Raw genomic sequence first — 23,175 nt, 5'->3', positions numbered from 1 at the left:
AAGATTTGGAATTACTTACAAAGAACATGTAGTTTCTCATAAGAAATAGACCTGTATTGGTGTTTCAGAGATATTACAAAGATAACCAATTTCATAATTTAAAAATTGACACTAGAGAGAACTAAATATTTTATTAAGAGAAAAATATACAAGCCTATGATCTGAACAATATTTTCCTGATGTACAAAGGAAGCTTGTTAAAGCTTGAAGAACTCTGTGTGATGGGACAAAGAAGAAATGAAGAGAAATCAAATCCTATGACAATATTTGAATGAACTAAATATTAAGATTGTCAAAAGGAAGAAATACAGAATTGATTCACTTGATCAAGTTTAATACAAGCTATGTTGTTACTTCCAGCAATCCTTTATGGACTTTCTGCTAATACCAGGAATGAGAAGATTATGTTTTATGAACGTATCCATAGATAAGGGATGGGATACGGTAGGAATAAATCATCACAATAAAGTCTAAATTTGTTTATACATGTTGCAATGAATGTTGGGGATCACTTTTTTATATATTTCCAAATCAATTAATCCATATCCACACTGAGCAAGACATTCAAATGCTCTGCATGCTTTTACAGCACATCCTTATGAAGATGGGAGCATGTGATGGGGATGGGAATATAATACCCCCAATATATGCCCCCAATATAACTTAGGAGATCATGGTAAATTACATCTTCCAGTATCTCCCCCTATTGGTTATGCTGGGACATGCACGTCAACAACAGCTGTAAACTTTTATTTTCTCACAGCCTAATCTAGTTGGTTAAGATTTTGCAATGGTGGTTGTTGAGTTTGCACTTTCAGTTCCAGTTAATTCATTTTGACCTCTTCATCTGGATAGAAAATTCTTCGTTGCCAGAAACACCACTTGCATTGCTAATAGTGCAACTAGTCTCTTGAAGACATCTCAAAAACATCACTTGAAGAAGGCTGATTATATGGTAAACTGACCATCTGTGTAGTGATTTTGAACTTTAAAAACTTTAACTTTAAAATGCTGGGATGTTGGTTATATGACTGCTTGAAAAGTGCTCTGTACAAATGTTAACTATTCATAAATGGACTAGAAAACCGGTCATCTGAATTGCCTAGGCTTCTTAATCCCTAACATTTTTATCAGTTTAATCATTGTTTCTTTTCCTCGAGAACACTTACATATCAGGACCATCTGCCCTTCTGAATCTTTCAAAGCATATTAAAGCCAAATTCTAAACACATTCACATCTGCTAGCTTGCTGAAATTAGGCAAAGGACACCACGAACAAATGAGTGCTCCATACAGTATAAAGTCTGGCATTCGATCACTGTCCTATTCTCTGAATTGCTCCACTCAAAATAGATTTTTTTAAAAAAAATGTTAGCATTCTCCATCTTTTCAGAATATGTTGTATGCTTTTGTCTTACCATTTGCCGGAAATGCTGACTAATTGATATAAGGGGAATATGTTTCTATTTTATTATACTTCTATATAGAACTATGAAGACTATTGAAGCCACTGAAACATATGTCAGCCTATAGCAACCAGCCACTTCTAACAATGGCCCAAACTATAGTACTTTGTTACTATGGTAGCAGTAGTGGGGTGGGGAATGTGGCTGAGACTGATCTGGGCGGGTTTTGTTTTTATTTAGAAATGTGAAACTTTTCCCACAGTAAAAAATAGCTCAGAAAAAACAAGCATGGGATCAAATTGGAGTTATGCTTTCTTTTTCTATTTGGCAGGCAACCAGAAACTGCTGCTTAGGTCTAAACTAAACTTTGGGGGTTGCGGGGGGGGGGGAAGCTTTAATCAATGGATTAAATTTCGGAAATAGACAATGGGATGAAGTGAGCATTTCTACTAATGTGAAAAGTGGACTGCTATCGAGCAAAATGCTGCAAGATACTGTAAATGCTAATTTTGTTATAGCTTCAAATGTAATCCAGAAAGTCAAAAATAGATCCAATTCTCAAACTGTAGCTCCTGGGAAATTATAGATGTTTGAAGCACATTTTGAACTAATACAGAATCTTCATGTGGGAGTACAATAGGCCCAAGCTGGGAATTCCTTGAACTACAAGATGGCCACTGAAAATTAGAATATTTGAGTTAGATTTTTTTTTCTTAATAGAGCCAATGTCAGATCATGAATATATGACACCACATAAATTGATAGTGTCACCTCCTGCTGAAGTGATGCGCATTTTAGAATGTTTTGGAATAAGAGGCAACACAGGCATGTTCTGGCACCCTAAGCTAGTACATTTGCATCTCATTATCCATATGATTTCAATATGTACATGTTTATTTTTCCACTGAAAGATGACTAAAGACATTCACAGGCAAACACATAGATCAAGAAGGACAAAGTGAAACCATTCTTAGTAAGCAAAGGTTGGAAGCAGAATCTATGAAGTAGAGTAGGCAACGGATGGGATTTTCTGAGATTTCCAAAGACTTCTGGAAGTAGGTTTGCCATTATTTTGAGTGTAGTATGTTTATTTTATGTACTTTTTCCTCAAAATGCCTGGAAATTGCACCATTACTTTGGTTTGCACTGGGCTCTGGAAGCCCCACAGGAAAACCTGGAGGGCTGCTTTTGATTCTGGAGTTGTTGTTGTTGCCCATCTTTGTCCTATATTAACTCTTTAATCCCATGAATATTGACTAGGACAGTGTTTCTCAACTTCAACAGTTTTTAAGATGTCTGGGCTTTTTGAGAACTGAACCCATCTTAAAATTGCTGAGGTTGAGAAATACTAGACTATACTGTATTTCTGAATAAAGATGCACAGGATTGAATTAACTATCATTTCCCTTCTCTCTTTCCACTCCCTGTTTGCCCCCCCCCCCAAATCTTTGATATTACCATTTTAGGGCTTGCTGGAAATTGGACAGATGTTGGACAATTAACTTCATTTCATTAAGGACATGCTTTACATTCCAGCATTCCATGTATGTGATGGCAGTAGAAAATAGACCGCTGGATTATAAAATGCTGAGTGCACATTTTCTTTCTTCTGTCTCTTGGTAAAGCTTTTCAAATACTGAAGCATCTCAATTAGGTCACATGTGGGAGAAACACTGAACCACAGGCTGCAAGGAAGTTCAATAGTTTCCTGTGAAAAATGTGGCTGAGCATTTACAGCAAAGCTTTTGTTTTTTGTGGCTAAGAAGCTCAGAGACTTTGTGAAATTGCTTCCTTTATCACCTTTATGATAAACTGGTATTTTTTGTTTAATACTAGCTGCATGTTTAATTCTCTTTCAAATTATCAGCCTACTCCAAATGCTTTTTAAGTTGAAAAACAGGAATTGAATGTTTGAAATAAATATATTTTGCAATTGTCTTTTCTTCATACTCTTCTTATTACTATTTATTTTATTTTTATTCTGCTCTTCCTCAGATTCTAAATGAAGATGCTTTTGATAGAGTGTCTCTAAAAGACAAACTATGAATACAAAAGTGAAATATATAAATTGAGCAAAACTCACAATAAGAGCAAAGAATAGGAGCGTCCATTCCCACCATTAATTTCATGTACAGTGACATTTGCACAAGTGGCTTGTCTCCTGTCCTCCATTCATCATGCTTCAGATCACAAGGTTCCCATGGCCAAACATGGGATTCCCGAGGATTTCTTGATAAAGGGCTTGGTGATACCGCCCAAGTTGATCAATAAACTCTTGGGAAAGGCAAAGAGGGGAGCACCCCTGCTGACTCCAGAAATGGCTTTCATCAACCACCATATCTGTGCTAAGCTACAGTTTAATGTACAAAGAGTAAGACTGACAACGTATTTTACACTTGTTTGTCTCTGCCTCCCCTCCTGTGCAGCTTCCAAGTGGCTTAAAGTCTGTACTTCTATATTGACTACAGTTTCATGTAAAATATAAAACACAAATTGTGGATTTTATTTATTTTATTAAAAACAAGCCATCTTTTTCTCTGTAGTTTGAATCTGGCTTGTTTGGTAATTATAACTGATATTAAGCATTTTTTTAGTTTAGATAGAACTCTGATCTGCAAGTGAAGTTTCAAATTTCTCTGTGGGACCATTTTATTTTTGTAATGAAAAAGCAGATAATTCTTTTTTTTAAAAAAATATCCACATTCCTACACAATGTTCTTCAACACAGGTACAAAAAAAATGGAAGTCATTTTTCAGTATTTTTTTTTCTTATTTCTCTCATTCCACTTATAACTTTCTAACTTTTCTGTTTTTTTGATCCCTTACTGCTTCTTTTAATCTTCTTTCTTTTTGTTAATTTATAATTTATATTTTTTTGAAACTTAATAATGTTAGCTTTTTTTTAAAAAAAGCATCAATATTCTTACATTGTCCCGAGAAGAATCTTTTATGTCCATTTCTTCTAAACAGCACATATCAATACTCATATGCTTTTCATTTGGCAGGGACTGTATCAACAATGTCCTCAATTTTCTAGTAGACTTTTCTCATTGAAAAACATATCTATTTTCTTAAGTACATATTCTGGTCTTATTTCTATTCAAATTTCTTCTTTTTATTGCTTTAAATGTTATTCTCTGCACATGTGTTACAAAAATATATTGCAAATCTACAAAGATATAGTAAAAACATTTATATATACATATGTAATGATTAGGAACAAAATACAGAACAATAAGCCATCCAGGAAAATATTTAAATTGTTTGAAAACAACAGCAGTCATACAATCATAAAACTAGGTCAAAGCCTTTCTATCAGTAGTCATGAAGACCTATATAGCTTTTTGTGCAGGACTAATAATTTTGTGCGGGACGCGGTGGCTCAGTGGGTTAGGACGCTGAGCTTGTTGATCAGAAGGTTGGCAGTTTGGCGGGTCGAATCCCGAGTGCCGCGTAACAGAGTGAGCGCCTGTTACTCGTCCCAGCTTCTGCCAACCTAGCAGTTCGAAAGCACGTAAAAATGCAAGTAGAAAAATAGGGACCACTATGGTGGGAAGGTAACAGCGTTCCGTGCGCCTTTGGCGTCTAGTCATGCCGGCCACATGACCACGGAGACGTCCTCGGTCAAGCGCTGGCTCTTCGGCTTTGAAACGGAGATGAGCATCGGCCCCTAGAGTCGGAAACGACTAGCACGCATGTGCAGGGGAACCTTTACCTTTACCTACCTTAATAAGTCACTCTGAATCTTCTGATTTCCTGGTTTTGGTTCTTAACTAATCTATTTGCCAACAGCCACACTTTAAGCCTGCTCAGAGTTGGCTGGCTAACCATAAGTTCATAAAAATCACAATGGCAATATGGAAAGCGAAAATACTTCTTCTGAGGTAAGTATGCAACACAAAAATACCTAAGGTCTTTCTTTTATGCGCCGGGGTGGTTTCGGATGAGGGCATGATTTGGAAGGACCAGTCTGTCGTTTCAATTCAAAAGGAGGTGAGCTGCTTTTTTGAGGTGTTGGATTCGAGCCAGAAGAAACAGGAATCTCAGGAAGTTTCCTTTGTTTCATGTGATTGTTAATCTGGAGTTGCAGGGCATACTCCTCAACTGCAATAAGGACAAACAACAAAAACTCTAAGTAATACTGATTGACCTAGTCGAAGAACAGCAGAACAAAATCAGTTCTGGATTGCGTGAATTTTATGCAGAATATCACAAAGGTGAAGTAGCATAGGATTATTGTGAAGTACTCAATTTCCAATACTAATTCAAATCTGGACTAAGGTAGACAGTCTCAGAAATGAAGACTGCCATGTCAAAGTTTCCAATCCAGCACCAAGGTTTAAATCATCCTTCCCCAACCTGGTAACATTATATGTGCTTACTATAAGTAAAGGTAAAGGTTCCCCCACACATGCGTGCTAGTCATTTCCAACTCTAGGGGCCGGTGCTCATCTCCGTTTCAAAGCCGAAGAGCCAGCGCTTGTCCGAGGATGTCTCCGTGGTCATGTGGCCAGCATGACTAGACGCCAAAGGTGCACGGAACGCTGTTACCTTCCCACCATAGTGGTCCCTATTTTTCTACTTGCATTTTTACGTAGGTTGGCAGAAGCTGGGACGAGTAACAGGCGCTCACTCTGTTACGCGGCACTCGGGATTCGACCCGCCAAACTGCTGACCTTCTGATCGACAAGCTCAGCGTCCTAACCCACTGAGCCACCGCGTCCCTGTGCTTACTATAGCCAGCATCAAAATGAAGAATTGTAATCCAATATATTTGGAGGCTACTGGTTGGGGAAATCTGCATCATGATGACTTGATTATCACTAGGCTGCCTTTTTTTCTCTTATCATCTTCAGTCATCTGTACTTAATATCACTTTTTTAAAAAATATATATTTCATGACACATGGAGTCTCCAAAAGCCTTGGGTAAATCATTATCATCATCACCACTATCATCATGCTCCACTTTAAAAAGTAAACATTGGTCAGAAATAAAGAATATAAATTAATTAAAATATACAAAAGTACAAATAGATTACTTTACAAAAAACTCTTATGTAGCACAAATACAAAATAGGTTTTTATCATTAAAAAAAGCTAGATCAAAGACCTATTAACAAAATATATATAAATAAATCAGATAAAATTAAACAATACAATATAAAAGGCCGGAAAGTCTACTACCAAGGCTATTCAGAAGTCACAGAGCCCAAACAGAGGATTAATCCTACTCCATAAAGTCAAACTAAAGAAATTGATAAATAAGAAAGTCATCAGTCATCCAAAGATAAAAAGTCAATTCCAAAGTAATGGGACTAATTCTGAAAGACTCTCAGCCTTGACTTTCCTGGTGGAATTATGGGGATTGTCAAAAGAGCCCAAGGAAGCTGACTGAGTACATTTTGTTGGGATGAACTTGCTCAATGATGAAGATAGGAAGAGGTACCACACTGCATTACCTCAGAGACTGAAAGAGATTTTCTAGTGGTATCTATCCCTAATTAGGGATGCAGTGGCTCAGTGGGTTAGAACACTGAGCTTGTCGATCAGAAGGTCGGCCGTTTGGCGGGTCGAATCCCGAGTGCTGCGTAACAGAGTGAGTGCCTCTTACTTGTTCCAGCTTCTGCCAACCTAGCAGTTCTAAAGCATGTAAAAATGCAAGTAGAAAAATAGGGACCAATACTGTGGGAAGGTAACAGCATTCCGTGAGCCTTTGGCATCTAGTCATGCCGGCCACATGACCACGGAGACATCCTTGGACAAGCGCTGGCTCTTCAGCTTTGAAACGGAGATAAGCATTGACCTCTAGAGTTGGAAACGACTAGCAAGCATGTGCGGGGGAACCTTTACCTTTACCTTTATCCCTAATTAGAAACCAGGACAGGATTGTGAAGTTTATGAGGAAAAAATGACAATATTAAATTTTATTGTGTAATTTGACAGGAGAAATTTATGAAATACATGACTTAAGCATAATCATGCTAACCCACGTTTAATACTATTTAAAGGTTAATTTAACAAGATCAAATCTACTTTTTGTCGCTTTATGCTAATCTTTGGAAATGGCAGACCATTTAAGACTCAGTGGGGTTTTCTAAACATTTGTGCTTGGTCAGGGAAAAGGAAAAAAAAACATGCATCCTTCCTCAGCACATTTTAATGATTTTCAGCTTTGAGGAACCAATACAATTTTCAATCACAAATCACTTATTTTATTTTTTTTAATGTAGAAACCAGGCTTAAAAAAATCTAAAGAAAATCAAAGGCTTTTATAAAAATCAGGCTTTTTTTGGACACATTAAGTAAAATACTGTATTTTCTGTGTTCTTTTTTTTTAATCCCATTTATATCCCGCCGTTCTCCGAAGACTCAGGGCGGCTTACAAACTAAGAAGCACAAATCAATGTGCTTAGCAATAGCCTTCATTCTATGTATATGCCTGCTTATTAGGGCTTTCGCCCCCCCCAGCGGCATTTTTACAAAGTCAGCTTATTGCCCCCAACAATCTGGGTCCTCATTTTACCTACCTCGGAAGGATGGAAGGCTGAGTCAACCTTGAGCCTGGTGGGACTCGAACCTGCATTAATTGCAGGCAGCTAGTGTTTCTTAAGGAGGCATTAGCCCACTGCTTAAGGAGGCATTAGCCCACTGCTCCACCAAGACTCCCCTTCCTTCAGGGGCTAGGCCTGAACTTTAATTTTCATTAAAATATAGCTAAAATTTACTTAGTGCATGATTTCTTGTTAGAAAGAGAGAATCTTGTTCGATTTTAAATGGAAGGAATGCCAGGCTTACCTTCCCTTTCGCATCTTTTTGCTTTCTTCCTTCTGATGCAGTAAATAATCAGAGCCAAAAAGATTATCATTATGACTACACTTCCTGTGATGATCGAGATGAGGAACGTAGGTTCTAAACCACGGGACTCTAAAACACAGAAAAACTCACAATAAAATATTGAATGTGGGTACTTATACATTCATGCATATAGAGAAGGGGAAGGAGACATATACAAAGGAGACAAAAAAAACAGTCTATTATTTTTTTCTGCCCTCCTAACATGTTAAAAATTAGGGAAAAACACAAAGCTTTTATTCATGGCTTCCTTAAAAATGGTTTTTTGAATATATCACAGTAGGCATAAACAATCAAATCACAATTTCATTTAGCATTTATTCATGTAACTGATTGGCTCTGTCACAATTACAGGTACTGTATATATTTAGATATATGGAATACCTCACAATTGATTTGATTCATGTTAAAAATTAAAAACCACTCAGTCTGAATTTACACATTAAGCCAGAAACTAAACAAACTGTATTATGGTTTACATATGTAATATTCCAACCTATACAGTCTACCATTTAGAAGTGTGCTATGAAACTAAGTTAATACCTTCTGCTGGACATGTTATTTGTTTCTCAGTATGATTCTTCTCAGAATTAATATCAATCTCACATCTGAATTTTCCAGAAAGGACTTTTAATTGTAATGTCACCTTCCATGTCGCATTGTCATATATTGGCTGTGCAAAGATTTCAATTTCTTTAGTATCTTGAAACAATTTAAATCTGGGTTTTGGTTCCTCAGAAGCTTTCACCTCACATGCCAATATTCTTTGGAAACAAAGCTCAGTAAGTTTTGGTTGAAGATCTGAAAGAAAAGAAATAGGCTCTGCTCAATATAATTCTGGTTTAAATACACTATTATTTTTAAAAAATCCAAGAATTGCATAATGGAGAATTAAATCTTTATCTTTTTGACTGTGTTTCCATGCAGAGCCGTGATGGTGCAATGGTATAAAATGCAGTATTGCAGGCTAACTTTGCCTACAGCCAGGAGTTCGATCCTGACTGACTCGAGGTTGATTCAGCCTTCCATCCTTCTGAGATCAGTAAAACAAGGACCCAGATTGTTGTGGGCAACATGCTGATACTGTATATCAGAGCGTGGTAAAGCATTATGGGATGGTATCTAAGTTCAAGCACTATGATCCCCTGCTATTGGCTTTGCTGGATGGAGTAAATAGGAATTTAAGTCCAAAACAATCAAGGATATTAAAATGCATAACCAGCATGTAAAGAAACATGATGTTTTAAAGTTATCTTACAAACTGTAAATTAAACAAATTTTCTCTGGTGAGAAAAATAATAGTATTTGGCTATCTAACATTGACAGATATTCAGTTAATACTGTAACTATTACTATTATCATATAGAGTAGGGTAAAATACAATATAGTAAAGGTAAAGGTTCCCCCACACATGCGTGCTAGTCGTTTCCAACTCTAGGGGCCGGTGCTCATCTCCGTTTCAAAGCCAAAGAGCCAGCACTTGTCTGAGGACTTCTCTGTGGTCATGTGGCCAGCATGACCAGATGCCAAAGGCGCACGGAACGCTGTTACCTTCCCACCGTAGTGGTCCCTATTTTTCTACTTGCATTTTTACATGCTTTCGAACTGCTAGGATGGCAGAAGCTGGGACGAGTAACAGGCGTTCACTCTGTTATGCAGCACTCGGGATTCGACCCACCAAACTGCCGACCATCTGATCAACAAGCTCAGCGTTCTAACCCACTGAGCCACCACGTCCCTAAAATACAATATAATACAATGTAATAAAATATAATACATAGATCCATTAATGAATTCCATCTGACTCCTGTTTTCTTTTATCTAAAAATAATTTGCCTATGTGCAGACTTCTTGAGGGATTTTAATCTTTTGTATTCACTGTTGTCCCACTATAGAACAATATTCTATATATGATACCTTTTTGGATAGTCTGGCATTCTGCAGCAAGGTTATGCATTTTTTTTTGGATCATACCCATGCACTGGTGCTGAGAGATTACTTTTTGTCCCAAGGCAAGGATAGGAAATTGTTGGTTCTCCAGATGTTGCTAAAGTATAAAGTCTGGCTTCTTTATTTGCCAAGATGTCTGGAATTGTTGGAAGTTCAACAACAAGCTACCAGTTTCTACCCCTGCTTTATGATGTTCCATACCTTTTCATTCCCATACACCATCTAACATCAACATGAGACTGTTAGGAAATGTCATTTTATGGTTTCAATACTTCAACAAAGGTCAAGTGAGGCTTTCATTTCTGGAAAATTTATCTGTTGTTTTTTTCACAAATTGCAGGAATTTGCCTACTAACTGAACTATGGTATGACAATCATGTTACGTCAATGTTGCATGTTTTCCATTGTCAGACAGGTTTTCTTGGCTTACTCCGATCTATTGGCATTTGTTAGACACTTGGGAATCTAAGACATTCTGAGGGCTGTCAATCTTTTTAATGCTTACCAATTTTTCAAAATTTACAGTAAACACCATATAGGAATATCACTACCCACATAAACCCAACTATGGCCAATCCAAAGTACCTGTTTATAGAAGGAGAAAAGAAGTAAAACAAAGGTGCTCACAGGTTGATGAATGGTAGATATATAGTATTCAAAAACTCACCATCAACTTGCAAAGTAATTAATCGATGAAATAAACGTAAGCCTTTCATAAATCCTTCTACTTTGTAATTTCCAGCATCTGTTTTCTTCAATCTATTTATTTTCAGACTTCCATTAAGAAATAAGTGATATTTGTTTGGTTCTGGTTCTTTTTTTGTTATCTCAGTATCATTATCCATACACTCTGCAATAAATACAGTGTCCTTAATCCACCTTAAGTCATCCGGTCTGTCACTGGCTCTGGGCCCGGAAAGAATAATTTGGCTTCCCACATGAGCGTGAACCTTGTCATTCGTGGACACAGAACCTACCAAAAAATGTACAAATTTTGTTCTTTAGATTATAAATGTGCTTGCTGCTTTTTAAAATCCATCATTTTCCCACATATCTCATGACATGCAAGGTTTCATCTTCCAAAGAAATTAAGTTCAGTGTTGAACACATTACCTTTATCTAAAGTAATTTGTAGATATAACAGTGGTAAGTATAGAAAGGGTTTGGTCCCTACAGAAGCAGTTATATTACTTAAATTTTACTTTAAAAAATTAACAGCCAAATCAACTTCCCTTTTACTCACATATATATACACAGTTAAAGATAACATCTTCCCTGAAGAAACTGTAACTACTGTATATAAATATAGTAAATTGCTTTCTCTGGCAACCATACAGAAACATACTTTTCTTTTTCAGAATATTGTCTTTAACTTCCCAGGCTAGTCTACTGCCCTGAGATTTTTGATGGTCTCTGTTATGTGCTGGGCTTTTGGTACCACACCACGTGCATTGATGGAGAGCTAACGGCTCTCCAGCAACCCAGTCAGGATGTCTCCAGTCCTGCAATTGGTCAACCTCGGGCAGCAAGCATGGGTTCAATCTGATTGGTTGCTACCATAGGGTTTGGCTATATATTGTGGTGAGGTGTGTCCCAAGTCCTAAAAGAATTATTTTCTCTGTACTCAGCTGTGTGTCTTCATTCCTGCTCACCAGAGCCCATGATAACAGTGGCGATGAAGGTGGGATCCTGCTTCACTGCCTAAAGGGCTGAAGTTCACGAGTGGTTGGCATTACACGCTGGAGGGAAGAGGCATCTTTCCCCCCCTCTAGGCCGGCTAGTAAAGCTACACTAGCGGCCGCGTACTCAGTGGATGCATTCCCTGAGCCCAAGAAGCAGGATCCAAGAACTCAGGAATTGTGGAAAGATGCCGAAGGTCAGCAAACTCATTCGATGTAAAGCATCCAGAAGAATGGCCATCTTACCTCTTGCAAGTGGAGAACTATTTATGAGCAAACCAGATTGCAGTGGAAGGCCTAAAAGCTGCCACGTTGCTGTGCGTGTGTGGGCCAGTGACTTTCGACCTAGTGGAAAATCTTTTCACACCAATGCCCATTGAAGCGGTTTCCTTTGCAGACCTTAACAAGAAGCTGACCGGGCATTTTCAGCCCAAGATGTTGGAGATGGCATGGCATTTTAAATTCGATCAAAGAGTGCAGCTTCCTGGAGAGACAGCTTCAGAGTTTATCGCGGGCCTAAGGCAGGCTGCATGCCTTTGCAAGTTCTCGAATTTAGAGGAATGACTGAGAGACCAACTCGTCTGTGGCCTTAGAGACAGAACCCTACAGCAGAGATTGTTTGCCAGATCCAATCTCACATTCGCCGAGGCACAGGATGAGGTCATGGCTGACGAAGCAGCTGGAGGTGCAGTACAAACAGTGCAGCCCACCAAATCTTCAAAAGTAGAAGATTCTGTCCATCTCGAGGTTGCCAAATGCATTGGAGAATCATCAGAAGATGAAGAACCCGAAATAAACAAGCTCCAAAGGCAGCCAAACGCGCAAAACTGTGGCAACCACCAATGAGAGAACGATTACAAGGCAGTTCTCTTACCTAGATGTAAGGGGTATGGAGGCAACCATTTCTGCGCCAATTGCAAATTTCGTTCAGCCACATGTAGAGCTTGCGGAAGGACCGGCAATATCGCAGTGGTGTGCAGAGCCCACCAGAGAGACAGGCCACCCAAACACCAGTCGGAGGAACTGACTAGGAGAGGTACTGGGGCCCAGGGTCCAGTTAGTGTGGGGTTCTTCAGAAGCCGGAGAAGCGTTTGCCGCACCAGGGATCATCGCCCCCTTAAGCCTAAACTCAAGCTTTCGGTAGAGGTACAAGGAGTTCCATGTAAGATGGAGTTGGACTCCGGCTCGGCGCTATCGATCATCTTGAATCACACGTTCAACTTTGTGTGCAGACGCAGTAACCATTGGGCTAAACTAAGGCCCTCAGATATTATTTTAACAGATTTTCAGAATGCTCATGTTAAAGTTAAGGGTGAAGCCACCTTATTGGTAAAATTTAAAGGGTTTTTGGGGCACCTGGATGCCATAGTAGTAGAGGGCCAAAGAACAAGTCTTATTGGACTTGATTGGTTTGAGGCTTTGGGCATACAAATTACAGGCATTAACCGGACACAGACAGCAGACCTCATGACTGTTTGTGAGGAATACTGTCGGGCCTCGGGAGCCCGACACTCGAGGGGGGGGCCCTCTACCCCCCCGGCACCCCCTGCCTTCCTGCCGCCGAACTCACCAGGCTCCATGGCGGCCCGGAAAGCTCCGGGGGCCGCGCCGCCACTTCCGCCGCCTCCAGATGTGCCGCGGCTGCTGTCCTTGCCCGGCGGCGCGTCTGCACACGGCTCCCCAGTTCGGAAGGCTCCGGGACCCACGCCGCCACTTCTGCCGCCTCCGGACGCGCCGCGGCTGCTGTCCTCGCCCGGCGGCGCGTCTGCACACGGCTCCCCGGCTCGAAAGGCTCCGGGGCCCGCGCCGCCACTTCTGCCGCCTCCAGACGCGCCGCGGCTGCTGTCCTCGCCCGGCGGCGCATCTCCGCAGGGCTCCTCAGCTCGAAAAGTGCCGAGGCCCGCGCCGCCGTTTCAGCCGCCTCCAGATGCGCCGTGGCTGCCGTTCCCCCTGGCGGCGCGTCTGCGCAAGGTTCCCTGGCCTGCGGCATGCCCGGTAGAGGCTCGGATCAACTCAGCGTTTCAGCGGCCTGGGAGGCTTCGAGAGCTTCGGCCTCGCAGCGGAATGCTCCGGAGACTCCGCCGTTGCGGCTGTCTCCTCTGGCCGATGCCATGCCTGCGCAGGACTGTGTAGTTCGGGAGCTGGCAAAGCAGTTAGGGGACGGGTCCCTCCCTGCCGGGGTGACCAGGTGGCTGGGGGCCTCGGGCGTGGACGACAACAGGGGGGTTCGGAGTTGGGCGCGGCAGGGAGTGGGTGAGGGGGAGGAGCACGGTGGCGGCAACACATGGGAGGGGGCTTACCTGACCGGGCGACGGGCGAGAGGCCTTGTAGGGGAGGGGTGGGGAAGTTATAGGGAATGGGAGGGCGTGGGCGTGTTTGGGTGGAGTATGGGTGGGGTTTTCGGGTGTGTATATAGTAGCGTTGGCTGCAGGTAGCGGCCAACGCTGGCTTTGTTTCTTGTTGCGGCTGTTGCTCTGAAGAATAAAGTGCTTCTAGACCGCAGCGGAAGTCTCTCGTTCCTGTGTTCGGCACCCTGCCCTGCTTGCTGCAGGACGAGTTTTGACAAATACATGGATGTTTTTGAGTCAAAACTGGGAACTTATACTGGCCCACCAATTTCTTTTAAATTAGATCCTAACGTTGTACCAATTAGGGTTAAGCCTCGCAGGGTCCCCTTTGCCCTAAACACAAAATCGATTCCGAAATTAATGTTGGTAGAACAGGGCGTATTACAGCCTGTTGATGGGGGGGAGTGGGAAACTCCTATTGTCACCCCACTTAAGTCCAACGGGGAAGTTCACATTTGTGCAGACTATAAATGCACATTAAATAAGGTCTTCAATCAACATGCGTACGCAGTCCCTGTAGTCAGCCATATTCTAGCCTCCTTACAAGGGGGAACCATTTTTGCTAAACTTGATTTAGCGCAGGCATATCAGCAGTTGCCTGTTGATGAGGCCACAGCCGCAGCTCAAACAATAGTAACTCACAGAGGGGCATTCAAAGTCAAATGCTTGCAGTTTGGAGTCAGTGTTGCACTGGGTATTTTCCAAGGGATTATGGAACACACACTTAAGGGTACTCAGGGTGTCTGCCCCTATTTTGATGATGTTCTCATTGCTGTGGAATCCCCAGAAGTGTTAGCCAATAGGCTCAGGGCTGTTTTGTAAAGGCTCCGTGATGCAGGTCTCAAATTAAAGAAAAACAAATGTAGCATTGGGGTCTCATCAACGGAATTCTTGGGGTTCTGTATCGATGCTAGTGGAATTCACCCCGCTGATTCAAAAGTGAAGGCCATCAAAATGGCTCCTAGGCCAAAATCAAAAGGAGAGCTGCAAGCATTTTTGGGCCTCCTGAATTTTTATCACACATTTCTACCTCATAAGGCTGCAATAGCAGAGCCCCTCCACAGGCTACTTGATAAAAAAGCCCCTTGTAAATGGACTAACTTACATGAAAAAAGTTTCCAGGATCTCAAAGCCCTTCTTTCAGAAAAGTCCACTGTAACTCATTACATTGAGTCTAAACCTGTATGTCTTGCATGTGATGCATCTCCCTACGGGGTGGGGGCAGTCTTAAGCCACGTAAAGAAGAATGGGAAACAGGTTCCTATTGTGTTTTATTCTAGGACTTTATCTTCCGCTGAGTGCAATTATGCGCAGATTGATAAAGAAGCCTTTGCCATAGTGGCTGGAGTTAAGAAATTTCATGATTATTTATATGGCAGGGATTTCACTGTCTACACTGACCACAAACCCCTTTTGGGGTTATTCACAACAGATAAGCAAACTCCCCACATACTATCTCCAAGAATGCTGAGATGGTCTATTTTTTTCTGCAAATTTTAAGTTAATTCATAAACCTGGCAAGGAAATGGGCCATGCAGATGGCCTCAGCAGTGTCACTGTGTTTTTTTTTTAAGTGTTTGTCAGCTCCGCATGTCTCACTCTGTTTTTCTGCCAGCTGCATAGTAATTTTATCAATGTAACCAAGGTGATTGTCACATGTCCAGCCATGTTATGGTTTCATGCCTAGAACTGCTATTCAATGCGCATGTCTACAAAAGTTTTCTCACTTTACTTTTTCTCTTCTCTTTTGTATTCTGTCTGATGAGAGGATGTAGTCAGTTAGGAGTTTTCCTTTGCTTTCCAATTAAAGTTTTATATACAGTAGAATATGGCTCGGTTTTGTTTATTTTTACCTGATGTTTACCATGCATCAAATGAACCACGGTTCATCGCCCTCTGATAGGGAACTATTAATTTATTTTCCCTGACAAGCAGACTACCACTGCCACTAATAGATCCTGATCCAGCTCCTGCTGCTAAAATATTGTCCATTCAGGACTTACCTGAGTTTCCCCTCCACGCAGGGGATATTGCTGCTGAAACTGCCACAGATAAAATTCTGAGCAGAGTACTGTCATGGGTATACACGGGCTTGTTGGAAAAAAGTCCAGGCTCTGAATTTCAAAGTTATTTTGTCAGGTGACGTGAGTTGTCTGCACACAAGGGCTGCATTTTATGGGGCAACAGAGTCATTATCCCCACTTCATTGAGGGACAGAGTCTTACAATCTTTACATGAAGGCCATCCAGGCATTGTGTGAATGAAAGCCTTAGCTAGAAGCTACCTTTGGTGGCCTGGCCTGGATAAGGCTGTAGAAGATCAAGTTCATGGTTGCTATACCTGCCAGCAATCTAGGCCTGAAATGCCTCAAGCCCAGTTCACAGGTGGGAAGAAACACATACTCCCTGGTCCAGGGTTCATATAGACTACACTGGGCCTTTTCAAGGACAGCTTTTCATGGTAGTAGTGGATAGCCACTCAAAATGGCTGGAAGTAGTTCCAGTCCCTAATATAACTACTGCTAGGACCATCCAGGTGCTGAGAAAACTCTTTGCAACACATTGGTTGCCTGATGTTTTGGTTTCTGATAATGGAGCTCAATTCACTGCTGCTGAGTTTCAGGCTTTTCTTAGAGCTAACCTCATCAGACATGCTACGTCTGCACTATTTCATCCTTTTTTGAATGGACAAGCCGAACGCATGGTGAGGACAACAAAGGAGGCACTCAAGCGCATTATCACAGGTGACTGGCATCATAGACTGGCAGATTTTTTGCTCTGTCAGCATTCTACACCCTGCACGGCTACAGGTAAAAGTCCTGCTGAGCTTCATTGGGGAAGGCGTTTAATTACTAAACTGGACAGGTTGCATCCAGACAGAGTGGCATCCAAAGTCGCTAGACCAAAACCCCTGAGGGGGCTGCAAATGGGTGATAGGGTTTGGGCCAGAAACTATGGGCCTGGAAATTTGTGGGTTCCTGGCCAGATGACCAAAGCATCCGGACCCCTATCTTACGAAGTGGGGTTGGAGGGAGGGCAACTGGTCAGAAGACACATCGACCAACTTAGAAAGAGGTTTCCAGAACAGTCACTAAATGAGGACTATGGCATAACCCCCTCCTGAAGTCCTGGCACCCAAGCCAGCCCACACAAGAACCACCAGTGTTTTCCCTTCTCAGCTGAAGTTGACTCCGAGGAAGAACAAGGAAGCTCAGAAGTGCAACATGGGACCCCTGACCAGGCAAACCAGCCGAATCTCAGCAACCACTGTGCCTACTCTGTAGAACAGACTGACTCTGGGGTGGGCCAACCTGGTGAGGCCAGCCACAGTGTTTCAATTCCCCTGGATGATGGAGCACAAAGGGACATGGGTCTACCCAGCCCACCGGGTAAGCTGGTAGACCACAAAGTGAGTGGAACTCCAAGGCGTTCCTCCAGGCCACACAAACCTCCAGCATATCTTACAGACTATATTGTAAAATAAAGTGATGTATAGTGTTGTGACAATTTTACCACTACCTACAGAAATTGGGGCAATTTGTAACTGCTGGCAAGCATGTTCATTGAGATGTTGTTTCATCTCTTTGTAGTCCTTACTGCATTGACTAGCCATTTAGCCATTGTTTAATCTTATTGTAGTCCATACTACAAGGCATGTCTGTAAAGGTTGAGTAATGTCATTCTAACCACCTTGAATTAACAAGCATTATTTTTTGTATTATTTTGTTATTGTGTATTTTGGTTGTTGGAGTGATTCATAGTCTTGACTATTGTCAAGTTTATTAAGGGGATTATAGCCTGATCTTAGGAGGGAGGGGTGTTATGTACTGGGCTTTTGGTACCACACCACGTGCCAACAGCTCTCCAGCAACCCAGTCAGGACGTCTCCGGTCCTGCAATTGGTCAACCTCAGGCAGCGAGCACAGGTTCAATCTGATTGGTTGCTACCATAGGGTTTGGCTATATATTGTGGCGAGGTGCACCCAAAGTCCTAGTACAGTTCCAGCTTGAATAAAAGAATGAGTTTCTCTGTACTCAGCTGTGTGTCTTCATTCCTGCTCACCAGAGCCCACGACATAACAGTCTCCATCCAAATATTAATCATATCTAGCCATTTTTTAATTGTTTGCTATATTAGATGTTAGTTTAAGTAGAGGCATGGGTCTTTAAAATCCTCTTTGCTTCAATTTTCCTTTTCTTTCTTTTTCCTTTCTTGAACACATATAAAACCAACTTTGTAAAAATTCTGATATTTTGTGAAAAATATGATAAACTCTTTTTAAAACTTTTTACTCCTGGTGACTATACAAATTATATCCATGCAGTTTTAATGCTGATAGTTTGGGGATTTGTTTTCCATTTGCCTTTTTCCCAAGGTTCTAAAAGAATGATTGATTTTCTAAGGCAGGACTAGAATTTAGAATTTTAAATGTATTCCCCAGGACTACGTCACCAAGTGCTATTGAAATGGAGAAAGGTGTCGAGCAAGGCTGCATATTGGCCCAGTTCTTATCAACTCCAGGGTGAGTGATCTCCTCAATACAAACTTTCACCCACCCAGTCCCGAAATTGTAAGACATTTCTCTGTTCCACTGTGCTGATAATGCAGATTGTCAGCATTAAAAAAACATCTATTGGCCTTAGAAGGGCATTGAGAGCACTAACATGGTATTGCAAGGAAGAAAACCAAAATCAGAAAACCAAAATCATGGCATTTGCCAAAAGGCCCAAGAACCACTCATGGGGGATAGACAGCCTCCTGTTTCAAATACCTGTAATAATCTTTCATTCTGCCAACAATAGGAAACCTCATGGGAACTATGTGCAGAGAGGTGCTCATCTGCCCTCCTTAAATTTTAAGACAAGAAGAGACCACTATACACCCACAGCATTCAAAGTATTGAAAGCTGAGCCAATAGCACAACTTCTTTATGAATCCCATTTTCAATTCTACACCTTTAGAACTTGTTCAATCCAATTTTTTAATATTGGCACTTTAAGTCCCAAAAGGTATATCTGATAGCATCACGAGACTGGACATAGGTCTCATGAAAACAGAGGCTAGAATATGGGTGATCATACTGAACTATTGACTCAAACTATTCATTTTCTCCCTAGCTTTGCTCCATTAACTGTTTTAATTCACATGGGAAAAGACAGGAGCAACTAAAATCTCATCTTTGGCCTTCTGTCCAGCATGGATATGATCAGCCCAAAGCACTCATTAAATAGCCTGTAATAGACACAGAGCAATAATTACACCTAGCCAGGCCCAACTTTTATTGCCAGGTATTCTGTCTCTCTTATGACATATTTAATTAACATGGAATTACCTAACCATCGGAGGGCCTATACTCTGGCACAGCATTATGCCATCTCCTCAGCTATCCATGAAGACTACAATGGGAAAATTCCCTACCCAGAAGGGCAATGCTCCTGGGATTCTGGACACAGAGAACATGACCTTGGGAGATGACAAAGAGATGCTACCAAAGGAATGGTCAAATAAAAGGCAGCATAGCTCACAACTGGATACTGGCCAGGACAAGAAGTTCAGAAGAGACCCTCCATAGTTTCTCAGACTGTAAAAGAGAAAGAGGTGGAATTGTACTTTGAGGCTTGCAAAATTTTATCAATCTAGCTTTATAATAAAGTAGAAGTAGGTCATCCGGTTCCCATTACTAATTGGCTTATCTCATGTCATCAATACATGGGACACACTTGCCTTAATAAGCCAAGATGTGACTAATGACTGGCACCGGGTACGCATGCTGTTTAAGTGCCCTATTTATGGTGCACTTGTAATCAGCACAAATCCTGACCTCCCCATTGGCCTTAAGTGGCATTACAATTGGGGTTTCCCATTCACCCCCATCTACGGGCTGTAGTACCCCCTGACTGACTAGCTTGTCCAGATCTGCATCGATTTTGTGTTTCAGTGCAAATGGCACTCTGTTAGGGGTTTGATCCTAACAGGCATTATGGCAGGATCAAGTTTAAAGGCTATCAGAGGGCCCTTGTACTCTCCCAGGCTAGTGTCAAAAACATCCACGAATTCCTTGCATACTGACGCCAAGTGCGCCGCTTATGTCCGGTGGATCCCGGTGACTTGGATGCCCAGAGCATCAAACCAATCAAGCCCTATTAAGCTTGTTCTCTGGCCCTCCACCACAATCACATCTAGGCGCCCCAAAACCCCCTTGAATTTGACGGCCAAGATGGCCTCGCCTTTGATGTATACTCGGGAATTCTGGAAGTCAGTCAGGATGATGTCAGATGGCCTAAGTGTGGCCCACCTCTTGCTTCGGTTGCACATGAACCAGAAAGTCTCCATGGAAATGATGGATACAGCTGAACCACTGTCCAGTTCCATCCTGCAAGGAATGCCTTGCAACTCAACTTGAAACCAAAGTTTGGGCTTAAGGGGGCAGTGAGCTCCTGTACGGCAAATGCTCTGATGGCTGGAGCAAAACTTTACTCTATGCGCCCCTGGGGCCCCAGTACCTCTCCTGATCAGATTGTCTGATTGGCAGTCCTTCTGGTGACCTCTACAGACTGATGCGATGTGGCCGATTTTCCCACAGGCCTGACACGTGGCTGTCTGGAACCTGCAGTCTGCTTGTTGGTGGCAGCTGCCACAGCCCGAACACCGAGGGAAAGGAACTGCCTTGTAAGGGAGCTTCAGTTCCTTGTCGTGGTGCTGTTGGATCTTGTCAACTTTGTGCTCAAAGTCGGCATCTTCTGGAAATTCAGCGTCCGCGTGGTGGACGGCTTCCTCATGAGGAGTGCTTTTGGTGGGTTGCAAGGCCTTCACGGCTCCGCCAGTGGCTTCGTCCACCATGACTTCTTTTAAGGCTTCCTGGAGCGAGAGAGTGTCTTTTGCAAAAAGTTTCTGTTGCAGCTCTCTGCTCCTTAGTCCACAGACAAGTCGGTCTCGAAGCCTTTCTTCCAAATCCAAAAATTGGCACGGATGCAAAGCTTTTCTCAATGCCGCGATAAATTACGTGGCTGTCTCTCCAGGTTGTTGAACTCATTGTTCGAAGGCATGCCTCCACGCAATCACTGACAGCTTGGTCTGGAAATGGTCATCAAGCCATTTTATCAGGTCCGTGTAAGTAACGGACTCCAGCTGCACCAGTGCGACCAAGTTCTCTGCGATGTCAAATGTTGCAGACCCGCAGACACAGAGGAGTGTTGTGGCCTTCAGGCCATCTTCAGCGACTTGGTTGGCCCAGAGGTAGTTTTCTACTCTTGAGATGTAGGATGACCATCTCTCTGGGTGAATAACATCAAATTCCTCAAGCTTTCTGACTATCGTTATTGAGGTAAGCAGGAACAGAACTAAATCAGAGGCTTCTGCACAGCTACTTATACGGTTGGCCACTAGGCGGTGGCCAATAGGTTTAAAGGAACCCGTTCCTGCCCCAAATCATCCAATGATCTTCTTGGAGACAGCAAGTCTTGCAAGTCAGTAACTGTTACACAGACACACCAATTGAGCAACATTAAGCAACATTCAAACAGACATGTGAAACAGTTCAGGTAAAATCCCAATACATTACAGGTTGTAAGTTTGAAAAAATGGTCATAAGTCCAATTTAATAAAATTCTTTTTATAACTACTTTTGTTTTTTATCCTCCTGAATAGTTTAGTATTTTCTACAAACTACTTACCCTTATTTTTAATGAGTAAATTAAAAAATATTGGTCTAAACACAGATCCTTGAAAAAGTCTACTTTTTTTCTTCTCTTCATTGAGAAAACTGCTCGTTCTGAGCTGCGATATTTAGTTTAAGCTGTGCAATAGGATTAGGAGGAGGAGAAGGAAAAACCTAGTAACACATGCATTCCCCTCACTTCCAATTGTGATAAACTGAACGAAACACAAAGATAATTGGACCTGTTTGGATATGTTTACTGTAATGTATTGGGCCTTTTACTTGAACTGTTTTCACATGTCTTTGAATGCTGCTTGAGATTGCTTAATTAGGGTGTCTGTGTAACGGTTGCTGGCTGCCCAGACATGCAGTCTCCAGGACGATCATTAGTTGGCTCTGGGGCAGGAATAGGTTCCTTTAAACCTATTGGCCACTGCCTAGTGGCCAATCGTATAAGTAGGTGCATAGAAGCTTCTGTTCTGTTTGACCTTCAATAAAGCATGTTGCTGTTTTGAACCTTCCGTCTCGCTCAATACCTGCAAAGAACTGGCTACACAACATTTATGATTTCTAATGAATTGTAAATTTTACTCCACACAAATTTACAATTAAAAAGGAACATTCAGAAATGAAAAGAATATTTTTGATTGCAGAAGCATAATATTAAAAAGGTTTCTTCTTTCTCATGTTAATATTTTGTTGCCCAGAGATTTAAGGCAGCTTATTTATTTATTTATAGTATGGTGATGGCACAATTAACCAAGAGACTACAATATTAATACATAGTGGTTATTTGGCTGCCAAAGAGTTAAGGCAGCTTTTTTCAGCCTACTGCCAGTCAGATGCACTGGATTTTTAGTCCTTTATTATCCTAGTTTAAATTACAAAGTATCAGAAAGGTATTACATTTGGGAAGAAGTTTTTTAAAGTTACAGCAAAGTCTGCAGGGATTTTCATTACAAGGAGGAAAAAAATTCCTAATTTGTTTTGCTCATCAAATTCTGAATGGCAGTTATATTTTTCATTGCACCACTTCAGGGTAGTCCAAAAGTCTATCAACAATTATTTCATATTTGACATTTTCTCAAACATTTCTCACAACTTCAGCAGCCTATTATAGTAACATTGCAGTAGATAATCATAATCGATTTTTGGTTTAAACCGATTTAATTTTGGGACTGTTAGCTCCAGGTGAAATCTACCCACCCAGTATAGGCCAATTGGGATTGAGCAGTGTGGGCATATATAACCAAAGGATTAGTGTAACTGTAAAAGCTATATT

At 41.5% G+C, this 23,175-nt stretch overlaps 1 protein-coding gene across 1 annotated transcript; it reads right to left on the bottom strand.

Moving 5' to 3' along the window:
• Positions 1–5,079: 5,079 nt before the first annotated feature.
• Positions 5,080–11,057, bottom strand: CD2 (CD2 molecule). Its single transcript, XM_083361611.1, has 4 exons — positions 10,877–11,057; positions 8,803–9,060; positions 8,203–8,331; positions 5,080–5,510 (listed from the first exon to the last, which is right to left on the bottom strand). The coding sequence occupies exons 1-4, from the start codon at positions 11,052–11,054 to the stop codon at positions 5,314–5,316; spliced, it is 762 nt and encodes a 253-aa protein (XP_083217737.1). The 5' UTR covers positions 11,055–11,057; the 3' UTR covers positions 5,080–5,313.
• Between the last annotated feature and the right edge of the window lie 12,118 nt (positions 11,058–23,175).

This window comes from Vipera ursinii, assembly GCF_947247035.1.
Source record: "Vipera ursinii genome assembly, chromosome: 4".
Taxonomy (NCBI): Eukaryota; Metazoa; Chordata; class Lepidosauria; order Squamata; family Viperidae; genus Vipera; species Vipera ursinii.
The sequence above is the reverse complement of the archived record's forward strand: the minus strand, read 5'-3'. Positions and strand labels throughout refer to the sequence as shown.

Bases quoted from the DNA above. Each gene is read 5' to 3' on its own strand.
- CD2 (XM_083361611.1), bottom strand. From the start codon at position 11,054: ATGGATAATGATACTGAGATAACAAAAAAAGAACCAGAACCAAACAAA. The intron at 8,332-8,802 runs GTATTAACTTAG...TCTGTGTTTTAG, and splicing joins AATAACATGTCCAGCAGAAG to AGTCCCGTGGTTTAGAACCT. The intron at 5,511-8,202 runs GTAAGCCTGGCA...TCCTTATTGCAG, and splicing joins AAAAAGATGCGAAAGGGAAG to TTGAGGAGTATGCCCTGCAA.